Source organism: Sardina pilchardus, chromosome 23 (genome assembly GCF_963854185.1).
Source record: "Sardina pilchardus chromosome 23, fSarPil1.1, whole genome shotgun sequence".
NCBI lineage: Eukaryota > Metazoa > Chordata > Actinopteri > Clupeiformes > Clupeidae > Sardina > Sardina pilchardus.
In genome coordinates, this window is record NC_085016.1 from 2,029,057 (window position 1) to 2,041,332 (window position 12,276).

A 12,276-nucleotide genomic window follows, 5' to 3' on the forward strand; every position below is an offset into this window, starting at 1 on the left:
GCAGCAAGATTGTATAGCCTACTTTACTTAAGCTTTTACAACAACTTATTTCAATCATTAGCAATACACATGAACTGGTGACTTGTTCGGTGTTGGTTACTTCAAAGATAGAATGGGGTTGGCCTACTCAAATGACTTCAGCATCCCATTCCTGAAAACAGAATTAAACAAAAAAACCAAACAAACAAACAATTAGCTACATTAGTATCATTGCGTATTAGTTACATTCATATTATTTGTTTAAGGTTACAGTCTGAATGTTTTAAAAAAAAGATGCATACATGCCTATACATACGTTAAATATAGTCTATAAGAGCATAAACACAGAACTGTTTCAGGAGTTGCCTGCTGCACTCCCAAGCAAAACAAAAAACATACACATACAAACAAAGAAACTAACAAAACAGAACATGTACAATAGGTTAGGCCACAACATATGTCCATCAACTTATATTTGGAGACAAATATGTAGGCTTCATGTAGCCTACTGGATTGTATATCTTTGATATTCTACAATAACAAACAAACAAAGAAAACAGAATTTGTAGGTTAGGCCATAACATATGTCCATCAACTTATTGCATCCTGTATATTTTTTTACATTATAAAATAGCATTGAATAGGAAGCCTTTGGCTCACTCTTGTGGTGTTTCAATGTAATTGCAAATCATGAACAAAAATGACACATGCCACACAGAAGAGTTTTTAGGCTTACTTTCCCAATGGTTGGCTTGATTTCTCAATTTGTCAGGCCAGTTAACAGCAGCATAACTCGTTCATATAGTTTAAGTATTTCATGGTTTTACCAGACCCGTCTACTCTTATCACCATGCTTATCACACTGGTAGGCTACCATAGAAATGTCATTATTCATCCATGAGACCGGATGTACTTCCAATGCACCAGGAAACATTTGCTGTAGTGACTGGCAAGTGATAGGGGAGTGGAAAGAGAGTGAGGAAGCGGGGGAGGCCGTGAAACGCTGCCGTCTCCTTAAACATAGCCAATGTTTTCACGGATGGGGTATGCCATGTTCAACTTTACCAATTCACCAGTCGCACCACTTGACATGCCGCAAGATTTGTCATGATCATGAATGATGCGGCCTGGGTCACAGTCGCACACAGAGGGCTAGCTAGATCAGCCGTCCATCAGAACGTAACCACTAAGTTATTTCATGTTGTGTGCTATGCTATGCTTTACTGTTTTGTGCAGTGATGTTAGTGGCTCACTCGAACACGTAACCAAATATAGGAGAACTCATTAGATGTTGCCAGTGAGCTGTAGGCAGTCCAGGACTCGTTTGGCAAACCTTGTCCTGTATCGAGAAGGATGAAATTAAGCTCGCAACATTCGCCATTCAGGGTTCTATGTTATGCTAGCTCGTTAGCAAGGAATAGCGTACATGCTATTTTGACAGGGATAGTAGAGTGTCTGATTAATTTAAAATTGTATCGCTCTAACAGTTAACTGGACAATGCATGTCATTCTTTGCATGTGTACACTATGACTGAAAAGCAGCGGGAATGATCTTAGCTTTTACCTACAGAGATAGAACTGCTAACGTGGGGAGATAGCTGGTGGTTTGGTGCCAAATAGAAGGTTAGCTTAGCTGCTAGTGATGCACCTGCTGTTTCCTCAAAATGATAATTCTAGGTAATACAGTTTATGACAAGTGTCTTCATAGAATTGTGGAAGTGTATGGAGTACCAACTATCAAATCACTTTAGTTCGCCTTCTCAGATGAGCTCATTTGGTTTCTTTTCTCTGTTGTGATGATGTGATGTCATGAAGGCCAAAGGTTGACCAAATGAAAGCTGTGGGTAACATCTGTTCAGGAAAGATTACACAGGGGGAAGAGGACGCTGACCACTATTAAGATGGATATTATTATTATTTTTATAGAGGTTTGTCCTCAATGCTAGAAATATTTTCAATCATAGGCTTCATTGGTCACTGTTCTGTCAGTGACCAAAATAGTGTGTGGTTCTAACACAGAGTGCCCCGCATTTCTGTGTGTGTGTGTGTGTGTGTGTGTGTGTGTGTGTGCGTGCATTTGCGCCTTGAGAAGTGTGTGTTTGTGACCGTGTGACTGTGTGTTTATATGCATGCTTGTTGCTCCTATTTCTTTGTAGTGTGTGCACTATGTGTTGATTCACAGGGAGACTAACAATGGTGTGTGTGTGTGTGTGTGTCTGTGTGTCGTCCTGTCCTGTAGAGACCTGAATGCGTGAGGCAGCATGAGTGTGAAGGCCTTTGAGCTGGTGCCGGTGGTGGAGCGCGAGCTCCTGATGGCGGACAAGGCGCGCGTCACCATCGAGTGCCTGGAGTGCTGCGGCAAGTACCTGTACGTGGGCACCAACGACGGCTTCATCCACCACTTCCTGCTGGACCAGCAGACGGACGCCAAGGGCCGCCCGCACTTCCTGTCCCAGAAGCTGCAGCAGAAGCACCTGGGGCTGAAGAGGGGCGTGGCCGAGCTGAAGGCGGCGTCCGCGCTGGAGCGGCTCATCGTGCTGTGCGACGCCACCGTCTACGTGCACGACATGCTCTCGCTGGAGCCGGTGCCGCCGTCGTCGGGCGGCGCCAAGATCAAGGGCGCGCTGTCCTTCTGCGTCAACGAGAACCCCGTGAGCGCCGACCCGTTCTGCGTGGAGCTGGGCGTGATCTCGTCGCGGCGGCGCGCCGTGCAGATCTACACGTACACCGTGCGCGAGGAGCGCGTGCAGCTGGTCAAGGAGCTGGCCACCGCGGGGCAGCCCTGCGCCCTCAGCCTGGACGGCTACTTCCTGTGTCTGGCGCTGGCCTCGCAGTACGTCATCCTCAACTACAGCACGGGCGCCTCGCAGGACCTGTTCCCCTACGACAGCGAGGAGCGCAAGCCCATCGTCAAGCGGATCGGACGCGAGGAGTTCCTATTGGCTGCCCCTGGGGGACTGGGTGAGGTCATCTACTGTACTGCTCAGCACAACACACTACTCACAAAACGTTCGGGATGTCAGGCTTTCGGGTGAAATCTGATGTTTCAGTAGAGAAAGTACTGGAACATATATATAAGTATAGTATATATACTTTTTTTGATCCCGTGAGGTGATCACATTGAATACATAGTGTGCCTCTCATTCAGCGTTTATGCGTCCTCCCTCGCTCCTCGGGCCTCGATCCTCACTGCATCCTCACTCTACATAAAGAATGATGGGGCGGCAACAATGGGATAGTTTATCCAGTGTTAGTTATAGATCAGTGGGAACGCCCCTCGAGCATCGAGGATTGAGGAGGCATGTTGAGAAGCACCTATAGAGAGGTGAAACACACACTAACCAGAGCAGTGAGCTGCCTGCCCAACCAGCGGCGCTCGGGGAGCAGTGAGGGGTTAGGTGCCTTGCTCAAGGGCACTTCAGCCGTGGGCTGCTCGGGGATTGAACCGGCAACCCTCAGGTTACAAGCTCAAACCAGTAGGCCACGGCTGCCCCACATTGAACTGTTGGACATGAGCATTCAAAAGTTTAGAGAAGGTCACATTAAGTTCACCTGTAAAGGTATAGTGGATTCTTCATCCCTGACTTTTTGTGAGTAGTGTAAGTGGTAAACCATCTACAACAAGAGCCCGATGACATTGTTTTGTTAGGAGCCATACAGCTCTTCGATTGGGAGGTTTACCGCTTACTTTGAGTTAACTTACTCAGGTTGGTCATTAAACCACGTACAGTACTTGGAATACCCCCCACGGTCTACGTACATATTTTGGTAGTTCTATTAATCTTTTTTAAAGCTTATTTTTTATATATATTTAGGTGTATGTAATGGCTTTTATCATTCATTATTCTGCATTTATATAGATGTTGATGTGTTGAAAGCCCAGGTAGAGCGAGAAGCACCTATTTAGGTTAAACAAGTCGCCCATTTAACCCCCAGAGATAGTATGGCACTTAGTCCACCCTGTCCTCAGACTAGGAAGTGATCTCTCTAATCAAACCAGAGAGTAATAGCAATAATATTATTTGTATATATATATCTTGTAATATTTATCTCGGCTTCATTGAAAATGAGGGCTACCCTCAATGACTCTCCGAGAATAAATAAAGGTTGAATGAAAAATTATTATTATTATTAATAATTATTAATAATAATAATAATAATACATAAATTATGATAATAAAAAACGATCTGCCTTTAACGATCTGCTGTTAACGATGTGGCGTATCCGATTGGCTGTGTGCTCTCTCAGGTATGTTTGCCAATGCGGAGGGCGTGTCCCAGCGGGCGCCGGTGAACTGGTCGGAGAGCGTGATCGGGGCGGCCGTGTGCTTCCCGTACGTGGTGGCGCTGGACGAGGGCTTCGTGACCGTGCACAGCATGCTGGACCAGCAGCTCAAGCAGACCCTCTCCTTCAGGGACGGACACATACTGCAGGACTTTGAAGGTATGGGTTGTAAAAAACTTATAATACTAATTAAAAGAAGTTGATATCTTGGCCTTGGCAACTGGCCAGGAGTCTTATGTGCCACTGGGTCCAATTATGATGATCCAGTCTTGATGATCTTGTGCTGGATGTAAACAGGCCCAGCCTATCCCTGATTGGTTGTTGAAGATGATTTGTCTGTCTTTTTTTCATATCCCCAGTTTAGGGTTCACTCAAAAGTATTACCAAATTCCCTCTTGGAATTGTTTGTAGTAAAGGTGTTTGTGTCTGATGAATAAATACATTAATGGATGGATGGATGAATGAATGGATGGATGGATGGATGGATGGATGGATGGATGGATGGATGGATGGATGACACCAAGGGCGCACTGTTATGCCCTCAAGGTCGCACTGTTATGCCCTCAAGGTCGCACTGTTATGCCCTCAAGGTCTTCAGCATCAATGAGCAATTCACTGCCAGGAATGAAGACCTGTAGCTCTTTGTTGAATCCTAATGGTGGGATTGGAATATCCTGACCTGTGTGTGTGGGGAACTGTAGGCTTGGCTACACCATTGTGATTAATCAGCAGGTAATCAGTAATGAATGAGGTACTATCAGCTGTAGTATTACCTCATCATGGGAGGGCTTTTGTGAGGACCTTTGTGTCGTGTTTTAAGCCAGATCCCCATTGTGATGTGATGTGTGTGAGACGTGAGTGTGTCCCTATGAGATCAGATGAGAAATACTACATTCAGTGTGAGGGAGGTGGGGCTGTCACAACAGCACATCCCACGCATGTAAACAAACATAAACGTAGAATGTGTGTAAAGTTAAAGAGACCCTATGCAACTTTTTCATAGTCATACAATCGCTTAGAAATCGTTGTTTTGCTTGACTGACCAGTTTTATCGAAAACAGTCACATTTCCTCCCGCCCCTGGTGTCCCTATCCGCTATTGCAACCTTGCAACTTTCTGATAAACGATCGTTTGCTGTTTACATCTGGAAGTCAGAGACGCGTAAGGAACAAGAAGAACCACGCTTGCAATTTATATATTTACATATAGCCTATATATGTAGAAATATACACGCTAAAGCTGTCGGGGAAGCTCTGCAGAGAAATATGCAAGCATAAAACGAGCGAAAACGAAAAACGAAACCGAAACCAGAGATGAAATCACCAGAGATGAAATCGCCAATCCTGCATTGTTCCTCTTTAAGAAATCTAATCTAGAAAACAGCCACATTGTGGTAAAGAGACGAGAAGAGTTAATATAGTTTGATGGCCATTGGAGCGAATGGCCTTCAGAGGCTACAGTAGCCTTTTGTACAGAAGCAGTTCTGTATCGTTGAGGTGGCACGTTTCTTCTTCTGTGCCTGTCTGGCATATTGTTGTGTGTGTGTGTGTGTGTGTGTGTGTGTGTGTGTGTGTGTGTGTGTGTGTGTGTGTGTGTGTGTGTGTGTGTGTGTGTGTGTGTGTGTGTGTGTGTGTGTGTGTGTGTGTGTGTGTGTGTGTGTGTGGCGATGACTTCACTCCAGCTGAGTGCCTGCTCTGTAGGGGAGACGAATCAGCTGAGTCATCCTCACATTACACGGATGAGTCTGCCCTCAATGAAGACCCGTGATATTCACTTCTTCAGCATGAGAGGAATCCCACCATAGGATGTCTGCAATAATCCTCCACCAGGAGATGTGTCAGTCACTGTAAACAGACACAATATCAGGGTCTTTCTTTATGTACTGTTGCCCAACGTTGTAGGAGCAGAGCTCTTGAGATGAGAGCCCAAACGATGACGTAAACAAGAGTTAAACACGGCGTAAACAAGACGTAAAAACACGTCGTAAACAAGACGTAAACACCTCTCTCTCGTGATGTTGGCCCTATACAGAGGCTATATTGGGATGTCTTTCTTTCTGCCCTGCTGTTGCCTAACTGTGTAAGAGCAGAGCCCTTTAGATGGAGGCACTCAGTAAACACACTTGGCTTCCACTCTTCCTCTGCTCTGAAGGCAAGCTGGTGTTGTCGTCCACGAAGGCGGTGTACATGTTGGTGCCGTTGCCCCTGGAGAGGCAGATCCAGGGCCTGCTGGCGGGCAATAGAGTGGAGGAGGCGCTCACCCTGACGGAAGGAGCGCAGAGAAACATACCCAAAGACAGGTTCCAGGTACCCCTGTTTTTACAACTACATTCACTTCCTGTGTGTTAGCCACATTGTGTGTATAGGACAATGTTTTATGCAAGTTAAAAGAAACAAAACTATATTAATACCCTATTGACTGCCCCAGTGTATTAGCCTCATAGCTGAAGGAATATTGCAAAATCAGTGTATAAACCGCTAATAGTTGGGAAATGATGGTATCGCTACCCATGAGAGAGGGGTTTCAGCAACAAGTCAACTATTAGAATCACCAGTCACCAGAGTGATACCATAATTTCCCAACTATTAGCGGCTTATCAGTAGTGGTGTAACCCCCACAATGAGACAGTACCAGATTGAAACAAGAGCAGAAATGTATTTTTTGGTCCCTCTCTTTTCTCTCAGATTTTGCACAAAAGAATTCTACAGCAAGCAGGATTCATCCAGTTTGGACAGCTTCAGTTTTTAGAAGCAAAAGAACATTTTAGGTAATGTGCCCGCGGACCACTACTGTTGGCCCATTTGAAACAAATATAATACAAATAATAAATGTATCTGTTGTAATTTTTATGACTTTCCTGTTAAACTGTGCATTTCAGTAAAATAAGCACTGAGGATACTACACAAGGACAATACTGTAGATATTGTCAGATTTCTCTGTTTAAGTGTGTGTTTGTGTGTGTGTGTCTGTGTGTGTGTGTGTCTGCGTGTCTGCGTGCGTGTGTTTGTGTTTGTGTGTGTGTGTATGTGCGCGTGCATGTGTGTGTGTGAGTGTGTCTGCATGCGTGTGTGTGTGTGTCTGCGTGTCTGCGTGTGTGCGTGCGTGTGTGTGTGTTGGTGTATGTGCGCGTGCGTGCGTGCATGCGTGTGTGTATGTGAGTGTGTCTACATGCGTGTCTGCGTGTGTGTGTGTGCGTGTGTGTGTGTGGGGGTATGTGCACGCGTGTGTCTGTGTGCGCGCGCGTGTGTGTGTGTGTATGTGTCTGCGTGCATGTGCGTGCATGTGCGTGTGTATGTGCGGGGGTATGTGCATGCGTGTGTGTGTGTGCGTGTGTGTGCAGGAAAGGTCAGCTGGACGTGCGGGAGCTCATCTCTCTGTACCCGCTGCTGCTGCCCGCCGCCTCGTCCTTCGCCCGCTGCCACCCGCCGCTGCACCCGTTCGCCGACCTCAACCAGCTGACGCAGGGCGACCAGGAGAAGGCGCGGCGCTGCAAGCTCTTCCTCATCAGCTACCTGCACGAGGTGCGCAGCGGCAGCAGCGGCAGCGGCAGCGGCAGCGGCACCGGCACCGGCACCGGCGACGCCACCAACGGCTTCCGCGAGGAAGTGGACACGGCGCTGCTCAAGCTCTACGCCGAGGCCGACCACGAGAGCCTCCTGGACCTGCTGGCGTCCGACAACGCCTGCCTGCTCGCCGACAGCGCCCCCTGGCTGGAGAAACATCACAAGTGCGTACCGCCGCCGCCTTTCACAACCGCACAAGTGGGTCTGGAGTTGCCAACTGCAGCTTTAGCCATGTGATGTTTACACTATTCCACTAAGTCAAGAGAGGACCTGCACACCTTGATAGGGTTTTTTGCAGGTGCAGCTTTTTAAAGGTTCAATATTATAAGAGGTAGGAAAAAGCAGGTGCAGCTTTTTAAAAGTTCAATATTATAAGAGGTAGGAAAAAGGTGCAGCTTTTTAAAGGTTCAATGTTATAAGAGGAAAAAGCAGGTGCAGCTTTATAAAGGTTCAATATTATAAGAGGTAGGAAAAAGCAGGTGCAGCTTAATAAAGGTTCAATATTATAAGAGGAAGGAAAAAGCGCAACACTGCTGCTTTAGAATCACCACTTTGTTTGACTCGAATTTTAGTCAAATAAAGTGGTGATTCTAAAGCAGCAGAGCTGCACTTTTTCCTACCTCTTAAAGTGTTAACACTATTGGAATGATCTTCCTTGTTGTTTACTGTTCACAATGTGTAGATGTTTTGCTTAGTGATGATATTGGGTTTGTTTGTCTTCTGGCTTAAAGCAATGCATGCTAGCTGGGACTCACTCAGTGTGAACAATGCCTTGATGCGTGATATGAAGTCCAGCATGCATTGCTTTAAAGTCAGTGCTGTAAGTGGCTACCTGAAGACAAATGCATCCTTTAGGTCTCTTCTTGAGGGCTAAAATGGCTGAGCTACAGTTCAAATACATCCTTTATCTCTCTTCTTGAGGGCTAAAATGCCTGAGCTACAGTTCAAATACATCCTTTAGCTCTCTTCTTGAGGGTTAAAATGGCTGAGCTACTGTCTAAATGAGATGTTGTCTGCTTTGCTTATGTTCCTGTCTCACCCTCTCCTCCCCCAGGTATTTTGCGTTGGGACTTCTGTATCACTACAATGGCCAAGACTCTTCAGCTGTACAGGTCAGCACATTCACACATCAGCATGATTTATTACTTACGTACTTCTTCATTCTGCTTTTAGCCCCAAGTGACTTGTCTGTCAATTATTACAAGGGCCAGTCAATGAGTTAGTTCACATTTATTCCTAGTATGGTGCATTTCTAAGCAGGTGAGAGGGATTACTATTTTGTGTGGCGCAGTAATATCCTCACTCTTAAGTAGGGTTCAGACCAAAGCGTCCCGGCGAGACGAGCCACGACGTTCTAAAACCTTGCGACTGCGACTCAACGTCTTTAATGCTCTGCGACGGCGACTGCTTGCAACTACGTGCAACTTCTAATTCACACCGCTGCAACTCAGTCTCGTCGCGTCGGGAATCTTCGGTGTGAATTGGGCTTTACTCTTTCAATTTCACTTTGGAGTGAGGATATTACTGCGCAGAGTCTAAGTGCTCCCAATGTCATTCCGCCACACAATATAGTTATCCCTTTTACCTGCTTAGAAATGCACCACGCTTTATGTTGTCTCACCATACTTGGTCGTTTGACTACTCGTGTAACAATGTAATCCCTTGTAATATACTGTACTTGACATATGTACTTTGGACAAAAAAAAGTGTCTGCGTAATGTAATGTAATGTAATGTACAGTAAGTAAGGGATAATGTATAGAACGCCGGTCATTATCGGAAAATAATTCCCGACAGGATGAACTGAACCCCGACGCGCAGCGGAGGGGTTTTGCTTCGTCCTGAAGGGAATTATTTTCCGATAATGACCGGCGTTCTATACATTATCGCGCTTATTATACGGCTACTTGCCAAAACGAGAAAAGAAACTCATCTCAATGTGTCTTTAGCAATGACTTGGCTACGGTTTCGTGGCTTCCGCAACAACTAGCGGAGTGAACCCGTTGCCATTGGCAGCGGTCATTATTTCTTCGGAGCGGTCATCTATCAAGAAATAATGACCGGTAGAACGTTGGGAAATCCCATTCATGTCAATGGGGTGTTCTACTTGCATTGTGAAGAGCTGTATAATAATGTAATGTAATGTAACGTAACGTAACGTAACGTAACGTAACGTAACGTAACGTAACGTAACGTAACGTAACGTAACGTAACGTAACGTAACGTAACGTAACGTAACGTAACGTAACGTAACGTAACGTAACGTAACGTAACGTAACGTAACGTAACGTAATATAACGTAACGTAGCGTAATCCTGAACGTTGCGCTCCTGTGTGGCTGCAGCTGTGGACGCGGGTGGTGGACGGGGAGCTGCAGGACAGCACGCGGGCGGACCTGTACGAGTACGTGGTGGACTTCCTCAGCTTCTGCCCCGACACCGACCTGGTGTGGAAGCATGCAGACTGGGCCTTGAACAGAGACCAGACGGTGAGTGTGTGTGTGTGCACCCCTCTCAACAGCTACAGGGATTTCCTGTGTATGGGCAGCATGGTGTATAAGCTGCAGATTGGGCCTTGAGAAGAGAGACCAGGCGGTTAGTGTGTGCTCCCCTCTCAACAGCTACAGTGATGTCCTGTGTGTGAGCAGCATGGTGTATAAGCTGCAGGACAGTGTTTTTTTTTACTAAGTTAAAAGAAACAAAGCCATATTAATGCCGTATTAACTGCCCCCTTGTATTAACCTCATAGCTGAAGAAATGTTGCAAAATCAACATATAAGCCGCGACTAATAGTTAGGAAATTACGGTTCTCAAGATTCAGTACTTTATATCTATAGACATGTATGTGGTGCCTGTATAGATCTATGTGGTGCCTGTATAGATCTATGTGGTGCCTGTATAGTTATAGGTGGTGTGTGTATATATCTATGTGGTGTGTGTATAGATCTCTACTGTATGTGGTGTGTGTATAGATCTCTACTGTATGTGGTGTGTGTATAGATCTCTCTGTGGTGTGTGTGTATAGATCTCTATGTGGTGTGTGCATAGGTCTCTCTGTGGTGTGTGTATAGATCTCTTATGTGGTGTGTGTATAGATCTCTCTGTGGTGTGTGTGTATAGATCTCTATGTGTGGTGTGTGTATAGATCTCTTATGTGGTGTGTGCTCTGCAGATAGGGGTGCAGATCTTCACTAAGCGGCCGGTGGAGGGGGGAGGGCAGGGCGTGCGGATCAACCCCGAGGATGTGCTCACGTACCTGCAGAAGCAGAAGCACAGCCACGCCCTGCTCCTCTACCTGGAACACCTGGTGCTGGAGCAGCACGTGCAGGTAGGAGTGTGTGTGTGTGTGTGTGTGTGTGTGTGTGTGTGCTACCTGCAGAAGCACAGCCACGCCCTGCTCCTCTACCTGGAGCACCTGGTGCTGGAGCAGCACGTGCAGGTAGGAGCGTGTGTGTGTGTGTGTGTGTGTGTGTGTGTGTGTGTGTGTGTGCACGTGTGTGTGTGTGTGCGCGTGTGTATGTGTGTGTGTGTGTGTGTGTGTGTGTGTGTGTGTGTGTGTGTGTGTGTGTGTGTGTGTGTGTGTTTCGTTCACCCCCACCCCCCTCCCCCAGTCACGTACAATACCTGCAGAAGCACAGCCACAGTGAACGTCCCTGGTGTCAACTGTCATCATCTCCAAAGGCTAGTTAATTATTGCTTAAAGGTTTGTGCCATTTGCAGCTTGGCACCTGGCATACTTGGCATGTATTCTTTGCAGGGACGAGTTGAAAGTTAAGCCATGTGTCTAACCTTGTAGTTTATCATCTTTGTCCTTCTCGCCCTGAGGCCCATTGATTTCTGTCCATTCGTCAGGTTCAGGTGGAGCTTCAAAGGTTGAGTTTTCAGACAAACAGGCATCTCTTCCACTGTTTGCTGTTTTGTCCAACCAGTGGTTATGAAATCACTTGGATTAGACTCGTCTCTTGTATCAGACTTTTCATGTCCCGTGTGTTCCTTGCCGATTGCCTTGAACCTTCTTTTAAAGGTATACTATGCAACGTTTTTCAGTTAATCAATTCGTTCCATACTGTTATACATGATTAAATGAGTCATTACCGGTCGAACGGTGTTTTTTTCGGCCGTCCTAGTGGTCTGTAGCGGTAGAACCACACTTGCAACTTCAGGAGACCTCGGGCACGCACCCATGCTCTACTCCAGGAAGTGTCATGTAAAGTCTCATGAAAAGGCACGGCAGACTGACCGATTGAGGAGTTTTGTAAAATATACACGCTAAAGCTGTAGGGGAAGCTCTGCAGAGAAATATGCAAGCATAAAACGAGCAAAAACGAAACGTGAAAGCGAAACCAGCGATGAAATCGCCAATCCTGCATAGTAAACCTTTAAGTACGATCCCTCCCTCCCACCCTGTCCTGTCCTGTCCTGTCCTGTGGGTCGTTCCAGAAAGAGGAGAT

At 46.2% G+C, this 12,276-nt stretch overlaps 1 protein-coding gene across 4 annotated transcripts in view; it reads left to right on the top strand.

The window, feature by feature from the left end:
* The first annotated feature begins 921 nt into the window (after window positions 1-921).
* Window positions 922-12,276, top strand: part of tgfbrap1 (transforming growth factor, beta receptor associated protein 1) — a 15,740-nt gene continuing 4,385 nt past the window's right edge. For 2 of the 4 annotated variants that reach the window (XM_062528169.1, XM_062528173.1), the window contains exons 1-9: window positions 922-1,023; window positions 2,219-2,940; window positions 4,229-4,423; window positions 6,416-6,570; window positions 6,949-7,031; window positions 7,605-7,991; window positions 8,882-8,939; window positions 10,171-10,314; window positions 10,998-11,153. In XM_062528169.1, coding sequence (XP_062384153.1) covers window positions 2,241-2,940; window positions 4,229-4,423; window positions 6,416-6,570; window positions 6,949-7,031; window positions 7,605-7,991; window positions 8,882-8,939; window positions 10,171-10,314; window positions 10,998-11,153 — 1,878 coding nt within the window. In that variant the 5' untranslated portion in view covers window positions 922-1,023; window positions 2,219-2,240. The other 2 variants (XM_062528172.1, XM_062528170.1) reach the window with 2 other exon arrangements.